A 25,365-nucleotide genomic window follows, 5' to 3' on the forward strand; every position below is an offset into this window, starting at 1 on the left:
ACATTCTCCTAGTTAGTCTCTCATCCTCCATCCCCGCCATTTCACTGCCTTGCTCAGAGCTCACATCCCCCTCTTTCATATACCTCTCCACTCCATCCCTCCATCTCATCCTTGGTCTCTCTCATATTCGTACCTGTAATCTGGTGTATGGATTTTTATTTGTTCATTTGTTTTTCCTTCCTCTCTTCTGTTATTTACAAAAAAGGTGATGACACTACAGGACTCAGAATTACAGCTAGGTTCAAGTTGCGGCAGCGAGCAATTCTAACCCATAGCTTTCCATCTCAGGTCCTACAGATTGTTCTCTCTCTCTCTCTCTCTCTCTCTCTCTCTCTCTCTCTCTCTCTTTAAGGTTTGGCCAGTAATTGTCTGATCGTGTGATTTTTGCTGTTGGCTAATGACGTGAAACCGGGGCTGGGACACGTGTTAATTACTCGGGTGTTTAGGCTTGTGTTGGGGGTGGTGGCAGTACGAAGAGCTGCTGGTGGTGGTGGTGGTGTGTGTGTGTGTGTGTGTGTGTGTGTGTGTGTGTGTGTAGTTGTAGATGACAGTAAGTAAGTAATAAGGACTGGCACCAAGCCCAAGAGGACTATATGGCACTAAAACCGCTGCATAAAAAATGACGGGTGTGCTATGGTGGAATAAAGGTAGAGGGGGAAGGCGGGGTAGACACTAAATGTGAGGCAAGATACGGGTTTGAGATAGGAAGCGCATGAGATGTGTGATGGAAAACACAGGGGATTCACCAAGAAGATCGGCTAAGGTCCCTAGGGGCACGTCCAAAGGAGTAAAGGAACGGGAGAGTCCGTCTGCGCACGACGTGGAACCGAGGGCAGTCAAGCAAAAGATGGTGGACCGTGAGTAGGACCTGATAACACTGCCAGGTCGGAGGAGTGCCTCCTGACATTAGAAAGCCATGTGTGATCCGCGTGTGGCCAAGGCTCAGACGGGCTAGGGCTGTTTCCCAACGCCTGTTGCAATGGGAGGACGACTGCCAGTGAGTGACAGTACGTTTGATGGCGCGGAGTTTGTTATCAGTTGTAGACGTCCATTTTGCTTGTCACCGCTGGCCAAGGAGACGGGTAACAATCGGGAATAATCAGTTGCCGGGATAGGATGAGGTATGACAGAGCGAGAGGTGACAGCTGCACGTGCTAGGCAGTCAACCCTCTCACTACCCGTATTCCAACATGGCTTGGGACCCAGCAGGACCCAGGTGTTAATGCGGAACAGCCATTCCTGTATCTTCAGCAATAGCAGGTTGCTGGCAGGGATAGACTGACTACCATGTAGTGCACTAACTGAATCTGTGAAATTAACAAAAGTGTGTAACATTGATCGGTATATAACACGAAGGGCCAGTAAAATGGCCAGCAGTTCAGCAGTGAAAATACTTGCGACTGGTGGAAGGCGGATCTGATAGGTATGGTCTGGGAAAAGAGCAGCAATATCCGAGCCCACAGAAGACTTAGAGCCATCTGTGTACACTGGGGTCGCTGAGGAGTGACAATGCATATGGTCCATAAAAAGATGATAGAGTTCCTGTGGGGTGGAACAGGACTTTGGACAAGAGAGCAGGACATCACAGACAGTAGGGCGAGGAAGAAGCCAACACGGGAACATAGAATCTCGCAGAGGGAGAACTGAAATAGCAGGGGAAAAAAGGGGTGCAAATAAATGGGAGGCCCTACAAGGAAAAGATGAAGCTAACGAGGGCGGAAAAGGAGGGGAGAGGTGCGTAACAGAGGAAGGGAAACCTGCAGATGGGTGTTGAAGAAGGAGAATGTGGTAACGGAGAATCAACTTGTCACGTCTGGAGGATAGAGTGGACATACCCGACTCGACTTATAGAGTAGGCTCGTAACCGGGGTGGAGCGAAAAGCACCCAACGCCAGACGTAAACCATGATGAACAGAATCTAGGCGCCGAAGGGAGGCAGATGAGGCAGATGCATAAACCTGACAGCCATAATCAGTCTTCGACAAAACTAAGACTGTATGGAGCTGGAGCAGAGTTGTACGGTCTGCACCCCAGGACATATGGCTGAGAGTTTGTAATAACCGAAGTCTGAGGGAAGCAGAGGTCTTAAGGAAAGTGAGATGGGGGGACCAAGTCAGTCGAGAATCAAGGATATGGCAAAGGAAAGGGGCTGATAATCGATATGGCAGGGGAGTACCATACAGTGTAAGAGGGGGTTGAGGGATTGAATGACGGCTCGTAAAAGTTATAGCACAGGATTTCGCGGGGGAGAATTTAAAGCCATGATCCGTGGCCTACCCTGCAGCGGCATCTATAGCTGATTGACGTAGGGCTCGTAAGGCCTGGACATCCGCTCCAGCTGTGCTATTATTTCTTCAGCGAGAAAGGCAGTTATATATCCCTTATAGCCTGTAATATATAGCCAACATTTATTGTCCGCAATAGGTCAGGAGTTTTGTGCAATGTCACGCCACTGTATCTAAAAAAAAAAAATCCTAAAAAAAAAAAATCAACTCAAGGAAGGAGAAAAAAGAAATGGAAGAAAGAATTGGAAGAAAGGAGAAAGAACGAAGAAATGAGACAAAGAAGAAAAAAGAAAGACGAAGGGGAAAAGAAGAAAAATGAGAAAATAGAAGAAAGGAGAAAGAGGAAATGGAAGAAAGAAAGGAGAAAGAATAAGACAGAAGACACTAGAAAGACGAAAATAGAAAATGAAAAAAGAAAGAAAGAAGAGGAAGGAGGAAGAAGAGGAAGAGGAGAAAGAAGAAGAGGAGGAGGAGAAGAAGGCAGAGGAGGAAGGATGGGTAAGGACAAGAGAAAGAGGAAGAGGAGAATGAATGAGGAAGAAGAGGAAGAGGTATAGGAAGAAGGGGAAGAGGAAGATGAAGAAGAGGGAATAGAGGAAGAGGAAGAGGAAGAGGAAGAATGGGAAGAAGAAAAATGGGAAGAGGAAGAAGGGAAGAGGAAGAGGAAGAAGAGGGAAAAGAGGATGAGAAGGAACAGGAAGAACAAGAGAAGAGGAGGAGGAAAAGTGGAAAAGGAAAAAGAAAAGGATGAACTGAAAAAGGAGGAAGAGGAGGAGAAAGAAGAGGGGAAAGGGAAAGAGGAACAAGAAGAGGAAGAAGAAAAGAAAGGACAAGAGGAAGAACATGATGACAAGAGAGAAGAGGAAAGGGAGGTACAGAAAGAGGAAGAGGAAAAAGGAGATATGAAAGAAAAGAAGATGAAAATGAGGAAGAGGAAAGAGAAGAGGAACTGGAAGAAAAAGAAGAAGAACAGGAAGAGGAGGACTTGGAAGAGAAAGAGGAGGAAGAGAAAAATTGAAATGCTTGGGAAGAGGTGTTAGGGAGCTGCCTTAACTGACTAGAGTGTATGCCATGATTTAAAACTCTGGCTAAGCACTGAGTCAAGAGAAGAACATAGCTGAGGATAACTGAAGAAGGCTGGCAGACAAAAACACAGAGCATAGCACATAAAGAACACAACAGTATAAGGTAGGCAGAAAAATGCACATAAACACACAATATGACACTGACAGAACACAGCACATAAAGAACATGAAAGTGTAGCTACAAAAACCTGCAAGAACAAAGAACGTAACCACGAACATGCAAGTTTAACTGCAGAAGACTGGTTGAACAAAACATAAACAAAAAACATGAAAGGATAACTGCAAGAAATAGGAAAAACAAAATGCATATGAAGGGAAAACTTAAGGTAGGTTAGTCCATGCTAGGCTGCTCCTGTAGGTGACTAATCAATAAGCGTAAGATGTAAATAGCAAAGAAAACTATTGCATGAGTGGATGGCATAACCTACATGAGGCCACATTATAAGGTGTATGGTAGGCACTGAAGCTCCTTTTTGTTAGTGATTTAGCTTCCTTTTTGCTACTCAGTATTCTCCCACATCACTGTATTCATTATTAGGTGCATACAAAAGGATGCTGAGATGCAATGAGAATGAATCACAGAGATGTGTTAAGTCTGCAAAAGCCGCTATGCGGTATGACTGTGGGTACTAAAACATGTTGCATATTATGGACAATTTATTTTTCACTGTGGGATAAAAAATTACAAGAGACACACATAATTAAACATTCCCCACCATTCTTACACAACTGCAGTCAACTGACATTCTCACACAATTGCTCAGACATCTAACATTCTCACACAGTTGCAGTTATCTAACATACATACACAATTGCAATCATCTAACTCTTCAGGGGGGAATAAGATACAGTTCATTGGGGGATAAAACAAAACATTCACGGCGTTTATTTATGCCTTGACGGCATCTCTGCAGGGTGGGAAATTTGCCTCTTGATATCTAAGGTGTGAGGAGCTTCATCTGCCACCGTCAGGCTGCATCAGATGGCATGGGTCTTCTTGGGCTGCAGATCCAAGGGCCTGAACTTCTGTAGGTGGAAAATTCTGAGTTAATATGAAATAGTTTTCACCCAAAGGAATGGAACTGTTCCTACAACATGGATAGTCATTGGCCTCTGGTTGGTTCTTCCCCCCCCCACACACACACAATGGAGCAATAAATGGCAACTGGAATTTAATGTGGACAAGTGTCATATAATTAAGTTTGGTAAAAGTGAGAAAAGATCAGATTGACAGTATAAGTTAGGAAGATCAGACTGACAGTATAAGTTAAGAAGATCAGCCCTACACATATCAGAAAGAGAGAAGGACCTAGGAGTGATTATCAATAACGGACTATCTCCAGATTACTACATCAGTGAGAAGGTACATAACATGTATACATTGCTTGCTAATATGAGAATAGTATTCACATACATAAATGAAGACATGCTGAGAAAGATAATAACATCATTCATCAGACCAACCCTGGAGTATGCATCAGTAGTCTGGAATCCTCATCTCAAAAAACACATAGATAAGACTGAAAAAGTAAAAAGGGCAGCTACAAGATGGGTACCAAGCTTAAGGGATCTAAGCTACGAAGAAAGACTAGAAAAACTGAATCTACCAACACTACAGGAGAGACGGAAAAGAGGAGACATGATTATGCTATATAAATGCATCTCAGGGAGAGAAAAAAGACATACATGAATATATAACCTATGGGGAAGCATCAGCAAAGAGGACACTGCAAAAAACTACATGTATGTAAAAAGAGAAGCGATAAAAACACAAGGAAATTTAGTTTCCCAAATAGGGCAACTGATCAGTGGAATGCACTACTGAATGAAATAGCATGTGCCAAAACTATTCACAAATTTAGGGATATGTATGATAAAAATGGTTTAAAACACAAGACAGTATGAGCCTGACTCATTCCTGTAAATATACATTCAGGTAAGAACACACACACACATACACACACTTTAACGAAAAACGTGCAGGCAGACTGGAAGACCCACATCCAGCTGAATGTACCAGCATCCAGGGCAGCCACTGTGCTTGTGTTATGCAACAGACTGTGTAGCTTCTCATTACTGTTCTTTCATTCATTCATTCATTCTCATCCAATCATTACTGTTCTCATTCATTCATTCATCATCCAGTCCTACTTTGCCCCATGAGAAGCATAGGACCCTGGGGCTAGGCAAGTTGGTCCTGACATTTAAGATGAGAGTGACCAGCCTCACACATCCCTGAGTGGCATTACTGTTCTACAGGAAAAAAAGCTCATTTACAATACAGTACACATTACCAAACCCAAACAGCCAATTTCCATTATATTTTTTCATGCAGTAAACCCTCATTATACGATGGGGTTCCGTTCCTGAAAACCCCATCGTATAGCAATCCATTGTATAGTGAACCTGTTATAACATGTAGTCAATGGGGACACGTTCCCAGACCTGCCTAAACTCGCACATTCACACACCTTAACACTCACATACATGAAATATCCTTATGTTTAAACATGTAAAGTAACACATTAATAATGAATAGAGGGGAAAAACATGAAAATAACAGTATACAGTAGTTCTTACTATTACTTAAGTATATAGGATTGTTGATGTCCCCTCCGAGGCTAAGGGACAGTTAGGGCCTCACAGCCCTCACTCATCACTGGCAGAACTGGCTGACTGAGCAGGGCTGGCTGGCTGCATGGGGCTGGCTGATGAGTCTGGACTGGCAGATGAGACTGGGCCAGTTGGCTGGGTGGTGCTGGCTGATGGTGCTGGACCAATCGATAAGACTGGGCTAGCTGGCTGGGCAGGGCTAGCTAATGAGGCTGGACCGGTGGACAAGTGTGTGTGGTCTAATGCCGACAGTGTGAGGACGTTTTTGTTGCGTTTGCACATTCGCTGTTCACTGAGCCGTGGATGATCCATCATTGTTGCAAATCGTTCCCATTGTATAGTGGGCACAGGGTACTGAAATTTTGACATTGTATAAGCGAAATATCGTACAATGAGGCATTGTATAATGAGGGTTTACTGTAAGTAAATAAATAAATAAAATAACACATGACTTATAATTCAGGGGTTTAAAAGATTTCCCCTTTTAGCTTATTTTCTTTTTACTCTAACTTGGCCTAAAATTGCCATCTCTCCTTCTTGAATGCTTAGTTGTAACATAAGACTAACACTAAAATAGGGCGCCAGTATGAAAAGTGCTTGGTAAAGGAGGTGGAGCCATACTGTTGTCTTTTTCTATCAATGCGCTATGTGAAATAAACAGCAAAAGGACAATAATCTGGGCCAAGTTAAAGTCAAAAGAGTATAGTAATTTTCCTCCTTGGAAAGCACCATTTGGTGGGAGGTCTGAATAACAACCAATAATCCAGTACAAATTACACTCAGCCATGACTTAAACCCTTCCACACCTGCCCCACAGTCCTTCATTCGAACCCTAACATCCGTAATTATCATTCATATTTGGATTGACGGCATTACAACATTTTCATCCTGAAAAGGGATGCCTTCATGTGGTGGCACTGATGTAGCTAGGTGGTGAAGCTACCTGGTTATACAAACATCCTCAATGCCCTCCCTACCCCTCAAATGGAGGATGATGGGCTGCAGGAGAGTGGCAACTTCAGCCTGCAGTCCACTGGGTTCACAGTCAGATAATCCTGAGGTTACAACTGCTTCTAATTATTACATCACTCTAACTCCATCACCCGTCATTATACTCTTTTTACACTAACCTGGCATAAAATTGCCATCTCTCCATCATGAATGCTGAATTACAATACATTAGCATTAGAATATGATGCTAGTCATGAAGAAATACTACATGGAAAGGATGAAGAGCTGAAGTATTGTCTTTTTCTGCCACTGAGCTATGTAAAATAAGCTGCAAAAGAATGAAAATCTGGACCAAGTTAGAGTACAAAGATTATATACAGCAATTTATATTTGGATGGACTGCATTTCAACACTCCCATGCTTTACAAACAATCACAAGCAAACCTTACAATAGAGAAAACAGTGCACAAATATAAACTGAACTCGAATATCAATTAGTGGATTCCTTTGTAGAGGATATAGGAATGATGTGTGTTGAGTTAGCGGTGGTGGGACGGATGGAGGAGGGAGGAGGATAGGGGTGAGGCAGTGTGGTGGAGGGGGAAAGGGTGGGTTCAGGGAGTGAGGAAGCAGGAGGGGTGATGTGAGGGGGTGTGGAGGATGGGGAAGGTGACGAGGAGGGGGAAGGGGTGAGGTCAGGAAGTGACGAAGGGGGAGGAGCAGGGGGAGGAGGTGTGGATAGGGGAAGGATGGCCTGCTGGCGACTCCTGACCAAAGCCTGGTACTTCTCCTCTGCAGCTGGTATCAGAGCCATCAACTTGTGGAAGGAGTCCTGAAAATAAGCCAATCCAAATCATCATCATCAGCCACTACAGCATTATCAATCTCATATTGCTGTCATCACTATCATCATTGTCATAACAATAATAATAATCATCATAATCATCATTATCATCAACATCATCATCACCATCCAGACCCTTATTCCCACATACAGCAAGGTTGAGGTAGGATCTAAGAATTGTATCACCATCATCATCATCATCATCATCACCCTACTTTACCCTTTCTACTGTAACTTGGTATAAAACTGACATCTCTCCACCTTCACTGCTGAGTTGTAACATGAGAATAGCACTAGAATATAATGCTAGAAATGAAGTACTATGGAAATCATGTTGAGCCAAAGTACTGTCTCATTCTGCCACTGAGATACGTGAAATAGGCAGCAAAAGGATCAAAACCTGGGCCAAGTTAAGGCAAAAGGACTATAGTGAAATGTTACTCTGACAATTATGGCTTAAATGCAAAACCGTCATTTTACTTCATACTTTTTTCTTTTAATGTATCTGACTCTGGACATATGCTTAACAGTCCTTTCCCTGAGGCCCAGCAGTTCTACAAACCATAGACCTCCACATGTCACCACTTCAGCACTAACACCTGCCACCCATACTGAATACATACTAGGGGTGTCTCATACAGGACTGGTGTAATGGTATTAGTGGGGGTGTTTTTATGGCATGTCAAATTCAAATCCCTTAAACCATTCCATGCCCCAGCCGGGATTCAAATCTGTGTCCATTGGGATAGTGGATCACCTCTCTACTGATTCACCACCTGCTTACATAATGCTACCTGCAGACATGGAGCAATACCTTTTTTACCTCAGCCTGGCCCAGATGTTTGTCCTTTTGCAGATTACTACAGGTGGCTGAATGGCAGAAAAAGACGATGCTACAGCTCAACACACAGTACTGTACTTTCCACACACTTCTTTGCAACAAGTACCATATTCTAGTGTTCATCTACTGTTACAGCCTAGCAGTCACAATGACAAGATGGCAATTTTAGGTCGTTACCATTTAAAAAAAAAAAAAAAATTATTCTTGCCTTAACCTACTGAGCCTAGGGGATTTTTTAACTTTGGTCAGTATCTCATTGTACCATTTTTTTTTTCCCTGCACTCTATTAAACTTCCATCCTTACTCGTCAAACTGTTTCCATTGTTACTCATCACACTGCTTCCATACTACTCATCACACAGCCTCCATCCTTACTCATCATACTGCTTCCATCCTTACTCATCATACTGCTTCCATCCTTACTCATCATACTGCTTCCATCCATACTCACCACACACTACTTCCACAAAATAACCAACAAAACCAGCACAAACATCACATGAATTCAAACATAAGTGACTGCACCTGAGCTCCCTGATAATTAATGATGCCAACACAGGAAATGTTTGGCTTGATGTGGGTAAGGCCTCCCAGTTTCTTCAGCAACACTGCAAATGCAACCGGCACCTCTTGCAGTTTTGCTTGTTGTAGTGTCTTTTCCACAGCATCATCTAGACCTCCTGCAGGGGAAGAGTGCCTTATATTACTCTTGCTTCTGCTTGGCCTAAAACTGTCAGCTCTTCATCTTGAATGCTGAGGTGTTGCAAAAGATAAACACTAGAAGGTTATACCAGGCTTCTTTTACATTAACAAGGTCCAGATTTTTTTTCCTGTTGCCACTTATTTCACATAGTCCAGTGACAGAAAAAGGCAATGCTATGGCTCTATATTCCCTCCACAGGATTTTTTTTTTCTTTTACTAGCATTATATTCTAGTGCTAATCTGTTGTTACAACTCAGCATTTACAATAGAGAGATGGCAATTTTATGTCAGGTTATAGTAAAAAAAAAAAAAAATAGTGGTCAAGAAGAGGTGCTATGAAGAGAATATACAGCCAGAGTACAGGGCATTGTCTTTTTCAGCCACTGAGCTAGAAATGACAAAACTCTGGGCCAAGTTAAGACAAAATGAGTACCAGGTATAAAGCAGCACTTCAGACTAGGAAAAGGGTCAGTACAGAGATGGCATACATGATAAATTACTGTGCAGGATGGGGACACTGCTACCCAAAATAATTATTAAAGTTTGAGATGTCTAAAATTAATAAGCTGTACAATAAAAGTCCATCAATTTTTGTCGGCCTTCTTCAAAAATTCGTATTATTGGGATTTTCGGATTATCAGCGTTCGGATTAATGGACTTTGACTGTATTTTCATGTGATTGTGCCTATACAAATAATATTCAGTAGGGAAAAGATAAAAGAATGTCACTAGCACATCATTCACTGCATCATTAAGAAGTAGTACTAGTAATGTGGGCTGGGAATAATGGGCATTTTGTAATATCCAACACTTGTGGTGTCATACTGTTTTGTATATAATCTGAGTGATCCTTTTTTTTTACCATGTGTACAGTCAGTATTATTAGCTTCTTCTATAACACCATATGTCCTCTTGGGAACCTATCTAAAAGGAATGGCTGTGACTGTTACATCTCCAAGCTTCTTATCCCTGCTACTTAGCCCTTACAAAGTACTGTACTGTATATCTGCAGAAAACTGTACTGCAGAATACTTCAGAGATGGAGAGAACATTTCAACAAGTACCTAAATGTGAGGAGTAAGACAAATCTGTAATGATGGCAGTGGGGACAACTAAATCAGGGGAATGGATGACTGAGAGAAAATTGATCCATGAGTATAACAGAAAAATATAGGTAAATAAGAGCCAGGTATAAAGCATATGAGGTGAATGGTACAGTGTATGTGAAGGGATGCTGTACAGGGAACTGAACTGAAATGTATAGATTACCAAAGGCTACACACAACAGAGTGCAGTCAGTAAAAATACACAGAGACCATACAGGTTTTACTTTAATCAAATTTCAGAAATTATTTTTTAAAAACTGGTTGGCTACAATCGACCCTTTCCATCATTAAACACACTTAAAACGATGCTGAGGGACAAATACCAGTACTGTATTGGGTACATTTTACATTATTTAGGAAGTGGAGAGATGGCATGGGGCACAAGGGCTTAGGAGTAAATGAAGAAAAAACAAAAGTGATGGTATCCAGGGCTAGGGGCAGTACTGTCAAAGAAGGAGAATGGCTATGTGCGATTTGCCACAAGGGCATAGGAAGTAATTCCATCTTGTGCAGTGTCTGTAATAATTGGGTGCATAAGAGATGTAGTGGTATTAGAGGTAGACTGCGAGATAACGCTGATTTCATGTGTGCGGTGTGTCAGAGAGAGCAGGTGGAGATTGACAGGTGTGAAAGGATTGAACTTGCTGGTGGATCTCTTGAGTGTGTGGAAGAGTTTTGTTATTTGGGAGACACGTTATGTGCTTGTGGCAGGGCTGGAGCTAGCTCTGTGGCTAGAGCAAGGAGTGGTTGGAAGAAGTTCAGGGAGCTGTTGCCTCTCCTGACATTGAGAGGGTTCTCCCTCTGTGGTAAAGGATCTCTGTATACAGCTTTTGTTAGGAGTGTAATGCTGTATGGTAGTGAGACCTGGCAGTAAAGGAAGAGGATATTCGCAAGCTCAAAAGTACAGAAATGACAATGATTAGGTGGATGTGCAGTGCATCCCCGAGTGTGAGGCCTGGGGGAGCTAGGTTTATGATGGAAGAGTTGAGGAGTAGGTTGGGACTGGACTGTATTGGTGCTGTGATGAGGAGAGGCAGACTAAGATAGTTTGGGCATGTGGAGGGGATGAATGATGATAAATGGGTGCTGAAAGTGAGAAGTGTTAATGTTAGGGGTAGGGTTGCGACAGGCAGACCGAAAAACACCTGGGATGATGTCATTCAGTGTGACCTCAGGGATGAGGGACTGAATAGGGAAGCTGCCACAGATCGAGCAGCATGGAAAGCCGCCATTAGGTGACCAAGACCGACGCATAGAGCCTTCAAAAATTAAACAAAACGATGGAGCTAGAAAAGGACACCTACATTTGGATGCACTGATATAACCGAGCTGCTCCCCTGCCCAGTTATACATACTTCCCTCAACTCCCTCCCTCTCCTCTAAAAGGAGAATGGTGAGCTACAAGAAGATGGCATCTCTGGCCTGTAATCCACTGGGTTCACATTCAGATAAGCCTAGGGTTGTGGTTACTACTACATTACTGTTTATAACACTACTTACAGTACCTGTACTGTACTGTACCATACTGTACAACATTCTCACGCATTCACTCTTAACCCAAAATTTATTGGACCAAACAATGACATGAAATAACAAATAATCAATCACCGCTTACTTCACTCAATTAAGCACATAGAAAAGGGATACAGTAATATAATAACAGCTGACACACTATTGTTGGTTAATTTTCAGCTGACAAAGCTGGGCCACTTCCACACCTTGAATACCAAGTCAAGGGCATATGAAATTCTGTAAGCCTTCATTATGAGGTAGGAATCTCCTTGGTTGCTTGTCAAACTGACTCTCATCCAACTACATTTGGCCATCAACTGAGCTGAAAGAGGTTAGGATCTGAGCCGGGTTAAAACAAACATGCAAATATGTTGTTACCTGGTTCATAGCACTTCTGTATATTTGGTGCCATAATGATGCATGACATCTTGCCCATTAACTTGGTTGTCTGCTTCAGCCCACACACAAACCTCTGCCTGTCCAAAAAAAGGGAGTTACAATTTGGCCTAAATTAATAGCATGAATCCAACGATGTATTAATCAACTGTATTTTCATAACTACCAGATTATTTCATTTTCCTTTGGAAGACTTTCTATGGTGATGGGGTTGATGGAGGGTATTTCTAACCTCTCTACTTCAAAGTCTCTCTTATGCTGAATAAAACTGTATCATGAGAGAATAAAATAGAAAATATCACTCTACTTTAATAGGTCAGAGCTGTTTCACTTTAAAAGCTGTTTCATTATTCTGCTGCTGATGAATTAACATCTATTAGTGGTAGGTGGGGGCGCTCACCATCCACTCACTCGACGTAGTGCTGCTCTCAGGTGACTGTCCTCTCCTCTCTTCCTTTCTTCTTTCCTTCCTTCCTCTTCTTTCTTTCCTTCTTTCTTTCTTCTTCCTTCTGTCTACAGGTGACTCTCCACTGACTGACATGGCAAATGGTCTCCTGTACATCAGGAAACCATTTACTACGCTGGGTGATAACCACATAACCAAACTATGGCACCTGGTGGTTTAGTGGGTAACTAAGGCACTCCTGCCAGATTAAGCCAATGTAGGTTTATATCCAAGGGATGGTTGGGGTTTATTGCTCATGTAATGCCAATCAGGGATGAGTGAGGCTGGTCACTCTCATCTTAAATGTCTGGACCAACTTGCCTAGCCCTGGGTTCCTACACTCCTCTTGGGGCAACACAGGATTAGATAATGATGATGATGATGATGATGATGACGATATTCACTTAAAGTTACTTATGATTCATTATAAGGTTGCTCGCAAGTTAGAAATGAATGTTTTTAAGCTTTAACCACTCAGTCACAAGCCAGAAATATGTCTCACTTAGGGGGGTTTCACTTGAAGCAGGTGCTGGCAAAGAACGCCTTCATGTGCCAGTAGTCCGGTGCCTATATAACTCGGTGGTTCCACTGCCTGGTTTTACAAACAACCATCAATTTCCTTCCCATCCCCCAATTGAAAAATGGTGGACTGCAGAAAAATGTCAGCTTCAGCCTATAGTCCACTGGCTTCTTGTTTACATAGGCCTGGGGTCACAGTTACTACTACTACTACCTGTGCTACAACAGCAACAACAAAAATTATCAACTGACTTGATGGCACCCTTGGCAGGGTCCCGTGCATACAGTCGCCTCTGGAACAGAACCACAGCTTTGAGCAATTCTGCTGCCACTTCATTAATTTCATCTGTCACAACATGGGTGCAGTACCTGGGGAGAGGCGTCAGATTAGAGGGTTTTCTCGTCAATTCAGCCCGAAGGTTAATCCATCCTAAGTCATTTCATTCTTACTAACCTAACCTAACTTGACCTAACCTTCACTAACTGAACATTACTACCGGTATCTCTAAGGTAATCTAACTTAACATGCTGGTAATATAATCTTACCTAACCCAAGCTAACCTAACCTAACAACATAACATAACCATATCTAACCTAACCTAACCTAGCCATATCTATGCTAACCTAATCTACTTACATAAAAGCCGTAAAAAATAGACCAAAAAAAAAAACTGTAAAAAGTTTACTAACATGCAGTAAAAAGTTTACTGTATAACAGTGTCATCAACACCGGCCACAGGCACCCACATCCAGTCATGTATAAAGTCTATATGTGTTTTTGTCTTAATTTGGGCTTTTCATACTGTACTTTACAAGTAATATACAGTACAGTACATATCACATACCTGTATATATAGTACAATATACAGTACAGTGATGAGTTTTCCGTGAATGTTGGTGTGCATCAGGGGTCAGTTTTGAGTCCCATGTTGTTTATCATGGTATTTGAAGCCCTCTCATGTGACTTTAGAAACGGACTCCTATGGGAGATGTTGTATGCTGATGATTTGGTGTTGATTGCAGAGAATGAAAGGGAGGCGGAGGAATGGTTTAGGAAGTGGAGAGCTGGTATGGGGCACAAGGGCTTAGGGGTAAATGCAGATAAAACAAAAGTGATGATATCTAGGGTTGGTGGCGGTACTGTCAAAGACGAGGGAGGGTGGTCATTTACAGTTTGCCACAAGGGTGTGGGAAGTAATTCCATCTTGTGCGGTGTTTGTGATAAATGGGTGCACAAGAGATGTAGTGGTATCAGAGGTAGACTGCGAGATAATGCTGATTTTATATGTACGGCGTGTCAGGGAGAGCAGATGGAGATTGTCAGGCGTGAAAGGATTGAACCTGCTGGTCCGGATGATGATGAAGATGATTATTATCTATCTATTCATCTATCTATTGCCAGACGCCATAATCCCGTAAGGGGTGGCCATTTGACTTTGAGTTATTTGTTTTACAGGGAGGGGCACTAACCCTTCACCAACCCACTTGCTGACACATTGGGAACACATATGGTTTGGTTATATGGTTACCACCCAGCATAGTAAATGGTTCTTGGCTTACAGGAAACCATTTGGCTTGTCACTCAATGTAAAGCCACCTGTAAAGGAAAGAAAAGCAATAAGAAGTGACAGGAAAGATGGGAGAAATAGGAAGAGAAGAGGGCAGGCACAGAAAAAGAATGATAAAGGCTAAGGAAGAAGTAGGCAGCACCACACCAAGTGAGTGGATGATGGTCGCCACCACCTACCACTAATTATTATTACTATTATTATTATTATTATTATTATTATTATTATTATTAATGCAATCTATCAAAACACTGAATGTAAAAACACACCATGTAAATTTACCTACCATTAAATATAATTTTAAATGCTGCTATTCTATCATCCTGCAGTCTTTTAGCTGCTTTCTTCAGTGTTGATAAATTTTTCTTCTTGTTGGCTCTAATTTTCCCTCATCTCACCTGAAATTGAGAGAAAAAATAAGTGTGGCATAGTGCTATTCATTTTTTATTGCAGGTAAATACATATTCCAGCACATGAACTCCTTTAATGGTAGTACAGTAGTAGCTTTGCAGCCCTAGGTTCATCTGAATGTGAACCCAGTGAACAGCAGGCTGGAGCTGCCCCTATCCTGCAGCCCACCATCCTTTCTTCAGGGGAAAGAAAGGGAGGTGAGGGACATCTGTATAACCAGGTAGTTCCAATACCCAATCATATCAGTGTCACCCACCACATAAAGGCATCATTCTCCATCATCCCTTTGATGGTGCTGGTAGTGCCTTCATGTGATGGCACTGATAAAACCAGGCAGCTCCACTGCTTGATTATACGAATGTCCCTTACGTCCTTCCTTGTTCCTCTACGTGAGGTTAGTTGACTGCAGAAGAAGAGTAACTTCTGCCTGCTGACCTCTGAGTTCACTTTCCAGATTACCCTGGGGCTACAGAAGCCACTACTACTACTATTACTACTACTACTACAGTACTATAGTCTGTTCCATATAAACTGGCAGAGAGAAACCTGTATTTTCCTTCCCATGTCTGGGTCAAACATAGAATGCAGGTGACCTTAGAAGGATTATTCCCCTCTTTCCTCCAGCCCCTCCCTTCTCCTTCCTCTCCTGAGAGAGAGAGAGAGAGAGAGAGAGAGAGAGAGAGAGTGTGTGTGTGTGTGTGTGTGTGTGTGTGTGTGTGTGTGTGTGTGTGTGTGTGTGTGTGTGTGTGAGAGCGCACGTGCGTGTATGTGTAGGTGCATGTGTGTGTGTGTGTGTGTGTGTATTTTCTGTGGAGAGCCTTCTTCTGTGCTATCCTTGTATTATTCTCATAGATTAGTCTTATTCCTGTTGTAGCTGCCTAGCATGGACCAAAAGGTCTACTGCAGTTTTTCTCTCTTCTTACAGTATGTTCTTATACGTTACTTTTAGCAACTTTTCATTGTTGTATTAATATTTAAAAACTATTTAAGACCGGTTTCAAAATTTCCCATTCATCACACACACACACACACACACACACACACACATACATGCTCCCACACACGCGCATATAAGGTATATTCTCTATCGACAGTTCTTATGAAAATATGTGGAGCATGCTGGAACTCTTGGGTGAGTATTGCTTGAGATGAATGGTAACAAAGAAGAGGAAGGAGGGAATGCATGAGTGGAGCACCTGCTCACCCATACTGGTTCAGGTGTGCGTTTGGCCTCAGGTCAAGATGGGTGGAGCTTTTGCCTTGAGGTCACATGCAGCATTTCCTGGAATGCCCTTGATGATGCTTCCCAACATCCCGCCAGGTCACTTATAATAATGGACAACATATCATACCACTGCAAAATCATAAATAAAGCATAAACACAGAGCTTACGAAAACAAGAAATTATAAAGTGGCTTCTTGATAACAACCTCCCTCATAACCCTCTGCACACTAAGGCTGAGCTGCTACACCAAGTGAAAAAAAAACAAAGACAAGCAATTGTTTGAAATTGATGAAATCGTCAATAATCCTGGTCACCGGGTGCTGCGGCTTCCTCCCTATCATTGCCAGCTCAAACCCATAGAGCTGATTTGGGCTCAGGTCAACGATGATGTGAGGAAGAGAAACTCAAATTCTTCTCAAAAATTACAAGTGATTGAAGAGCTGACCAGAAATGCGACAGAAAAAGTAACAGCAGAAAACTGGCAGAAATGTGCGGCACACACACACACACACACACACGCAAAAGAAGATTTTATGAGAAATGACACTGCTGTAAACCACATGGTAGAAAATTTTGTTATCAATATATTGAACGAGTCCAGCAGCGATGAAGACGAATAAACAAGTGTTGTGTGAGGCGTCTTGTGTATACTTATTGTAAATAACAGTTGTATATATAAATATAAGCCATATACTGAACATAATTTGTTTAATATTATACAACACAGAGAGAGAGAGAGAGAGAGAGAGAGAGAGAGAGAGAGAGGGGGGGGGAGGGAGGGAGGGAAGGAGGAAAGAACAAAGAGAGAAGGTGGGGAGGGAGAGGGAGAAACTTTCCCTTTTCCTATTAATCACACACACACACACACACACACACACACACACACACACACACACATTAGAAGGGAGAGAGAGAGAGAGAGGGTAATGCGTATTTCACCTTTTTTTTTTATATAAAACTCTATCTTGATTGAAGTTATTTTCAGCAAATCATATGACTGATATTTTCATAATTATAACGTTTCACCATACCGCCATGAATTGGTGATTTTCTTAGGTTTGCTAATCAGGATAGAACTCGTAATAATGCCTTCAAGTTACACTAATTCATGTTTGGATTGGATGTAGGATTAATTAATATTAGGTCAGAAAATATATTATTGCTATATTTGAAGATTAGACAATAAACAGTTCAAATCTCTCTCTCTCTCTCCCAGGAGAGTAGGCTGGAGAAAGAGTCAGGTGAGGTCACTTTTATCCCTCTGTACGGTCACCTGCGTTCGACTAGGACTTGGGCGTAGCTTCTCCGCCACTTTATATGGAACAAAGTATACCATGACCAGTCTCGGTATGGGCATGCATTTAAGAGGAAGCATGGCATAATGACTAACTGAATCTGATGCTATTTCACCAATGACACATCTTAACACTGCACTAATCTATCTATCTATCTATCTATTGCCAGATGCCATAATCCCATAAGGGGTGGCCATTTGACTCTGAGTTATTTGTTTCACAAGGAGGGGCACTAACCCTCCACCAACCCACTTGTTGACACGTAGGGAGCACGTATGGGTTGGTTATATGGTTACCACCCAGCATTGTAAATAGTTTCTTGGCTTGATGGGTTTTCGCTTACCAAAAATCACTATGTTCTCGTACCTTCACCTCTTCAATATAATATAATCTATTTCACATTAGCCTTACTCTAACCAGAATTTTATAATCATGTTAGAAAAGATATCTCAGTTAGAGGGGGTTAAATACGGCTTGCTTTAACTTCTTCTCAACTATACCCTTTCTACTCTAACTTGGCCTAACACTGGTATCTCTCCACCTTGCATACTAAGTTGTGGCAATAGATTACCACTAGTATATGGTGCTAATAATGAAGGAATGCTACAGAAAAGATGTAGAGCCATAGCAATTTTCTCTTCTGCTACTGTGCTGTGTGAAATAAAATGAAGAAGGATGAAAATCTGGGCCAGGTTAATGTAAATGAGGTATTGCTGGCTTTCCCAGACCAAGTAACATCATCTGGTTACAGCTAGTACAAATTACAAAATGGACACACACTGTATATGTTATGTGAGGAATGTATGTACTTCTATTACTCTTGGTCTGGTTGGAAAGCGATATGATATACAAACAACAAGAAATTTTCAATAGCAGAAGTTTGATCCAAAATATTACACCTTTCTTCCATACAACTGGTAGAGTTAACTGCCTGACTATGGCAAATCAGTCTTATGGAAAAATTTAGCATAGGAGGCTATATTTTTTTTCAACAGTTTACCGTGCACTTAATTCCATAACTAAAAATAACAGCAGCTTATAATGGAGACTCACTGTATACTGAGAAATGTTGATGTACCATGCAAACTGGTACTTCACATGGAATGTATTGGCTTACAGAGCAAATACTGGTTCTGTGTTTCCTTCCTCGATGTGGGCGTAAAAATATACATACATGAAACAATAAAAAATCACAACATATTATGATCACTGACTGACACAATCTACAAAATATAAAAATTTTCCTGATAACATCATCATCATTCTGACCCTTTTTTCCTGCCTAAAGAGGAAGTGAGATAAGGCCCAGACAAGGAAAGAGAAAAAATTGAAGCTGGCAGAATTACTGATAGCACGTCACAAATTAAATAACACCAAAGAAATAAAGGGGTAGGGGGCGCAACATCTGAAAAATTTACATAAGTATAAAATGAGGGAGGGGGGGGTGAGTTGGGGGGAGGGGAGTCAAATGGTGGGTGACAGAGTGACTTGGAGGCGTTTTGTCTGCGGCCACCCTTTGCGGGATTAGGGCGTCGGGCTATAGATAGATAGATATACTGTAGATAAAATGAAGTTGTACTGTACTAAACGACTAAAAAAAATGGAATACTAAAAAAAAACAATGAAAATAAATGGAAAGCCTAATACTAAGGACACCGAATGGATAACATGCAATATTCCAACTAACAACAGCTCAGGTACCAGAGTTTGTTGACTACCAGAATTTAACCATCGCAACTACAAATAAACTGGGAAGAAGTACTTGACCTTCAAATCTTTAAATCTCTTATCTTTTTATATCTCCAATTCTAGACTTATATAAACTGCCCCCTGTATTCAGCTATCTATTGTCTGCTTAGTATTTATCCTGCCTGGGCTGAGAGGAACACAAGTATCACCATCACATTTGTCTTAACTCTTTATCATTATCATCATCATCCAGACCTCCTTTCCCACCCCAGGGCAGGGTGAGGAGTAGCAATTTCCAGGCAGCTCAAGTCTGCCCAGTCCAGTGGGCCATGCTTCACTCATCACTCAAGCCCCCGGATTCCTGGCTCTATCTGATACGCCAAAAACTTTCACCACATTCTGTAACAACCCCCAATCCTGAGATGCACCACCCTCCCTTATATACTCTTTCTTGTACTTTCCCATCCCCTTTACTTCACCATTTTGTCCTTCTTGGTCAATCTTAAATACAAAATCTTCAACCTTGTTTTTTAATCAACCTTCCTTATACAGTACTGTATATTTACCAAAAACTGTTTTGGGTCATACATATATACATACATAAATTTTGTATAGTTGTGTTCCATGCCTGCACAGCTCAGCATTTCTATTATATATTTATATATTTACTTTTTTTACCTAATGGCTCTTTTTGATGTATTTAATATATGCCCTCCCACCCTAATCCTCCACCATCTTCTTTTTCCTCCCTTACCCTTATACTCTCCCATACTGACCCCCTACCCTGTTTTTGGTCCTAGTTCCCTATATAATCCACCTAGCTCTTTCTCTCCTCCTCCTTTCAAACACGTCACTATTACATAAAAAACATTCAATATCTTTGTAAGTATATTTAAACTCAAGCTAATTCTGGCTTCCTTACACTCTCATCTCGAGGTATGAATTGGAAGTGCAAGACAACTTTGGCTCTCATGATTACGAATATATCACTATACTTTGTTTTCGTAGTTATGCATACATCTCTATATTTAGCTTTTGCAGTTACACATGCCATACATCGATACACAGCATTTGGCTTTTGCAATATATTCAGCTTTTACGATTACACACACACTGCTATATTTACTTACTGTAGTTATGCATATATCACACTATCAGCCGTGCTCTATGTACAGTGCAATGTCTTTTCATTCACACAACCCACTGATGCTCCATACAGTCCATTATCAAAGGAATGCTATTTCAATGTATATTTGGGGACAAAAGTTCAGCCATTTCACCTCTTCTACTTCCAATTTTCTACTGCTGGCTAATATTCCTAAGCTGAGAGAGACTTGGCAAATTTCCCAGCCTATAAACACCAAAGTTCATCCAATCTCTCACCTCTTATGCTTCTCATTTTTTTCTGCTGACTAATATTCCTATGCTGAAAGAGGCTTGGTACACTCCTCTGCCCACAGATACAAAAGTGTACCTTGTATTTCACCCCTTCCACATCCTTTTTTCTGCTGACTAATAATCTTAGGCTTGGTATGTTTCTCTGCCTTAATATTTCACCCTTTCTACTTCTCACTTTCCTTTGCTGGCTAATATTGCTAAGCAGAGAGAGGCTTGGTTTATTTCACTGCCAAGAAATGTCTCTCTCATACAAAGGGATGAAAGTATCAAACGTACTATAGCAAACATGTTGTAGGTGTGAAGCAGATGCAGCTGAATAGTGAAACAGATGCAGTTGAATAGTAGATGCAACTGAACTCTTGTCCCCTTCTATACAATTAGTATTATGAAATACTAATACTATAAAACATCTGCTGCACACTTTAAGTATTACTGTATATACTGCACTTCTCAGCTGTGAAAGTTATAACAGTGCATATACAAATCAAATCATACACAGAAGCACATTAACTGGAATACATATGGTTCTCATTACTCATCCAGAAGTGTAATAATGGTAAATATACACCAATATAAATACAGAAAAATACAGAAATACATGAAAACATATAGTAAGACCCCTCTATGGCAGACTAATTAAGGGGAAAGTGTCCATCTCAAGAGGTTGTCCATCATGTAACAATTTATCATATGGCACCAAAATTTTGAGGTTTACTTGCAGACTGATTCACTCTTCACTATTTAATAAGCTGACACAATGTTATATTCAATCAGCAACAGTACAGTAGCACTGGTAGCACCAGGTTTATCTGAAATGTGAAACTGGTGAACTGCAGGCTGAAGTTGCTGCCTTGTCTTTCAGGCAATGTCACCCTTATCCATTTCACTTTAACTGGCTGCCTTAACAGAAGTCTGCCTCAGAGGGATATTACTGTACCAATAAAAATAAGAAAAAATATATATATATATATATATATATATATATATATATATATATAATGTTCTTCGGCTCAGCAACCTGGCATATCAAATTGCTATCTGGAACAAAGAAGCAACCAGCTGCCTTCAGTAAGTATTTAACAAACATCATCATCATCATCATCATCGTAGAAAATGCATTGTCAACTAAACAGCCTCATTAAACAAGGAAATTATACATTCTAAAACACAGGCAACTGGTAAAATGGTAACAGGGAAAACTGTGGGTGTGTATGGTGTGGCAGATGAAATGCTGAAAGCATCTGGTGATGTAGCAGTGATATTGTGAATGTTTACGAGGGGAAGGGTGATGCTCTTATTCGAGGTAGCTGTAGAAAATTTTGGCCTGCATGAGCAAGGAGACTTAACATTAATAAGAGACAATTTGGTTTTATCCCTAGCAGAGGAACTGTTCATGCAATATTTAAAGTACTGTTAGGCAACTCAGGAAAGCTTATAGGGTAAGAAAACATATTTACGGTACTTTGTTTTTGTTGACAGTTCTACTTTCATTACTCTATTTTCTTGTATCTGGATCCTTCCCACCCCATTTTCTGTAAGAATTAATGTTAGGATAATGCTTAGGTTAGATTCATATATGTCAGATGAGGTTATGAGAGTACATAATATTAGAACATACATGATCTGGGTTACAATAGATTAGGAAGCTCTGGGTTAAATTAAGGTAGGATGGACCAGATTAGATTCAACAGGTTAGCATAGAGTGAGATAGGGTTATAGTCCAGCAAAAATAGTGTCTAACCTCAAACAAATTGCAATAAAAGGTTTCTCAGTGGAATATTGTTTATTGATATGTCCTCTATAACATAATAAAAAGTTTACCATGATTAACCTGGTGGAAAGTGGTTAACGGCAGCCATATTTAAAAATGGCAGCTTATACAATTCCAAAAAAATCATAATTATTTCATCTTTATTACTATTTTAGATCATATTTCTCAGTTTTAATCTATCATTTGTTGTAGTACTGGCCCTCCATGATATCTAGATATGCAGTGATATCTGCCGTAAAGCTATTTTTATTCAATAACTAAGGGAAATTTTAATATTTTTAGTCAGTATATGTGTAATTTTGTCATCATTAGCTATCTTATATCTAGAGCAACATATAAGGCCTCTATGTAAGGCTTATTAAAGTCATGGATAGGAAAATAAAAAATATATATAATAAACATTAGTACTGACATGCGTCTGGCCAGTTCATTACCGAAAACCTTAAATTACCTATAACACAGGTATATGTTGTCCGATTTGGATAATTCCTGTGTCCATACTCATGTTTTTGGGGTCGATCTATTCAATGAACATATCTGTTAGTCTCTATAATTATTATTTTGCCTTTAGACAGGGGTAGCTCTATCCTATTTCATTCTGTTAAGACCGAATTGTATTTAATATTTAATTTTAATGTATATCATATTTAGTATTATTTTATTTGTATTAATTCTTTTATATTTGTGCTTTGTAATTATTCCTATCAAAAGGTTTGCTTAATTAAAATACCAGTGATATATTTTCTTTCATTTTCAGGCTGTCTGAAATGAAGTAACCATGGACATGGAGAAGTGTGCTTTGTGTGACAACAGATTCGATGGAGGCGAAGAAATATTTACCATAAGCCAAAAGGGGATTGATTCTATAAACAAAGCTTCTGACGAACGTGGAAAAACTATTAACATTGAGATTGGTCAGAGTCTTCACAAGAAATGTAGACAACGTTGGGTCAACCCTAAATACATTGCACTTGACTGCAAAAAAACAATCCGTCACTGATGAAACACCTTCCTGTTCCCGTCGCTCTTCTGGTGTGTTCCAATTCAAGGAACAATGCATTTTCTGTTGTTCTGGTGTTAAGTATGATGGCAAAAAGAGAGGTTTTGATGTTTCCCATGTAGAAACATCAGCTAAAAAGCAGGCTAAATACTTTGAATATGAACTCTGTGGCCATCCACCAGCATTATTTGATTCTTCAGGACTACTACGAGAGGCAAACAAACCTGCCTTAGCTGATGCAATGTGGGAGCTGACTTGTGACGTTCAGCCAGCCGATCCCAAATTTGAGGATGTGCAGTATGTGTTAGATTGAGGAGAACTATTACAGCGTATATCATGGCAAAGAGGTACCACATCTGAAGAGATCACAGCCCAGTATTGTAGGTATGTCACATCCAGATACAGAAAAGCGTGCATCGTGTTTGATGAATATGGAAATGGGGCCTCCATCAAAGATGCTATTCACTGCAGACGTGCAGGAGGTTGTGTTGGTGTTAATGTGTCATTCACCCCCAAAACAGCTGTGAAATTGAAAAAAGATGTTTTCCTGGCTAATAAAGAAAACAAACAAATGTTCATAAACTTGCTAGGAAAGGCCCTGGAGGAAGCAGGATGTAATGTTATCCACGCAAGAGAAGATGCAGATGTTTTAATTGTTAAAACCACCCTGAACTCTGCAATGAAAAAAGAAACAGTACTGATAGGCGATGACACTGATTTGTTGGTACTCCTCTGTTATCATGCTAATAATGATAGTCACAACATCTTCTCCAGACCAGAGCCAAAGGGAAATACCCAGAAGAGGAGGGTTTGGAATATTTTAGAGACAAAGAAAGCTTTGAGAGATGTCGTCTGTGCAAACACTCTCTTTGTCCATGCTATCTTAGGTTCTGATTCGACAAGCCGAGTTTATGGATTGGGTAAGGCTACAGCCCTAAAAAAGTTAATGAAAGATAAAGAATTCTGTCAACTGGCACGGGTGTTTGGTCACGAAAGTGTGCACAGTAAGAAAGAAGTAACTGAGGCTGGAGAAAAAGCCTTAGTGTGTCTCTACAAAGGCAAACCTAATGAAAGCATAAATAATCTTCGTGTTAAGCGCTTTAGGGAGAAGGTAGCCAAGAGCTCAAAATATGTTGAAGCCAAATCATTGCCACCAACAAAAGCCGCAGCCAAATTCCACAGCCTTAGGGTTTTTTACCAAATTCAGGAATGGAGAGGTAGAAATGAGCTAAATGCTGAAGAGTGGGGCTGGAAGCTAAAAGATGACAAACTGCAGCCTGTTATGACTGACCTGCCAGCAGGCCCTTCCAATTTATTAGCAATGATTAACTGTAACTGTACAACTGGGTGCAATACAGTGAGATGTAACTGCAAGAAACATGGCATCGACTGTTCATATTTATGTGGTGACTGCAAAGGCCTCCATTGCACCAGTTCAACACAGCCTGATATTGAGGAAAGTGAACTTATTAGTGATTAGTTCTGTAGGAGTGTGTTTTGGATAACTAACAATTATCATGCTGTAAAAGAATGAGTATCTTTTCTTTGCATTTTATATGCAATTTGGTACGGTAATAAGAAGCCTTTCATTGCGTTTAAGGAATTTATGGCTGAATATATGAATGCACCAACTCAGTGTATATACAAATGCACCAACTCCGTTCTTAATCAAAGCAGAGGCTTTAAAATGTGGTCACTGAATAGGTCG

At 40.7% G+C, this 25,365-nt stretch overlaps 1 protein-coding gene across 1 annotated transcript; it reads right to left on the reverse strand.

Annotated features, from left to right (window-relative positions):
• Positions 1 to 4,348: 4,348 nt before the first annotated feature.
• On the reverse strand, positions 4,349 to 14,049 carry LOC145389919 (selenocysteine insertion sequence-binding protein 2-like). The gene is made up of 6 exons (XM_080265033.1): positions 14,009 to 14,049; positions 13,553 to 13,669; positions 12,319 to 12,416; positions 9,145 to 9,299; positions 7,707 to 7,766; positions 4,349 to 4,396 (listed from the first exon to the last, which is right to left on the reverse strand). The coding sequence occupies exons 1-6, from the start codon at positions 14,047 to 14,049 to the stop codon at positions 4,349 to 4,351; spliced, it is 519 nt and encodes a 172-aa protein (XP_080121159.1).
• Between the last annotated feature and the right edge of the window lie 11,316 nt (positions 14,050 to 25,365).

Source organism: Coenobita brevimanus, unplaced genomic scaffold (assembly GCF_032717465.1).
Source record: "Coenobita brevimanus isolate Jiangsu-jjx unplaced genomic scaffold, ASM3271746v2 jjx.HiC_scaffold_2604, whole genome shotgun sequence".
In the NCBI taxonomy this organism is placed as follows: Eukaryota; Metazoa; Arthropoda; class Malacostraca; order Decapoda; family Coenobitidae; genus Coenobita; species Coenobita brevimanus.

Excerpts from the sequence above, each read along its gene's own strand:
- LOC145389919 (XM_080265033.1), bottom strand. The coding sequence starts at position 14,049 with ATGTGGGTGCCTGTGGCCGGTGTTGATGACACTGTTATACA. Across the intron at positions 12,417-13,552 it reads CCTGCCAAGGGTGCCATCAA|GCAGAGGTTTGTGTGTGGGC; the intron begins GTCAGTTGATAA and ends TTTTTTGGACAG. Across the intron at positions 4,397-7,706 it reads AGGAGAAGTACCAGGCTTTG|AAGTTCAGGCCCTTGGATCT; the intron begins GTCAGGAGTCGC and ends TTCCACCTACAG.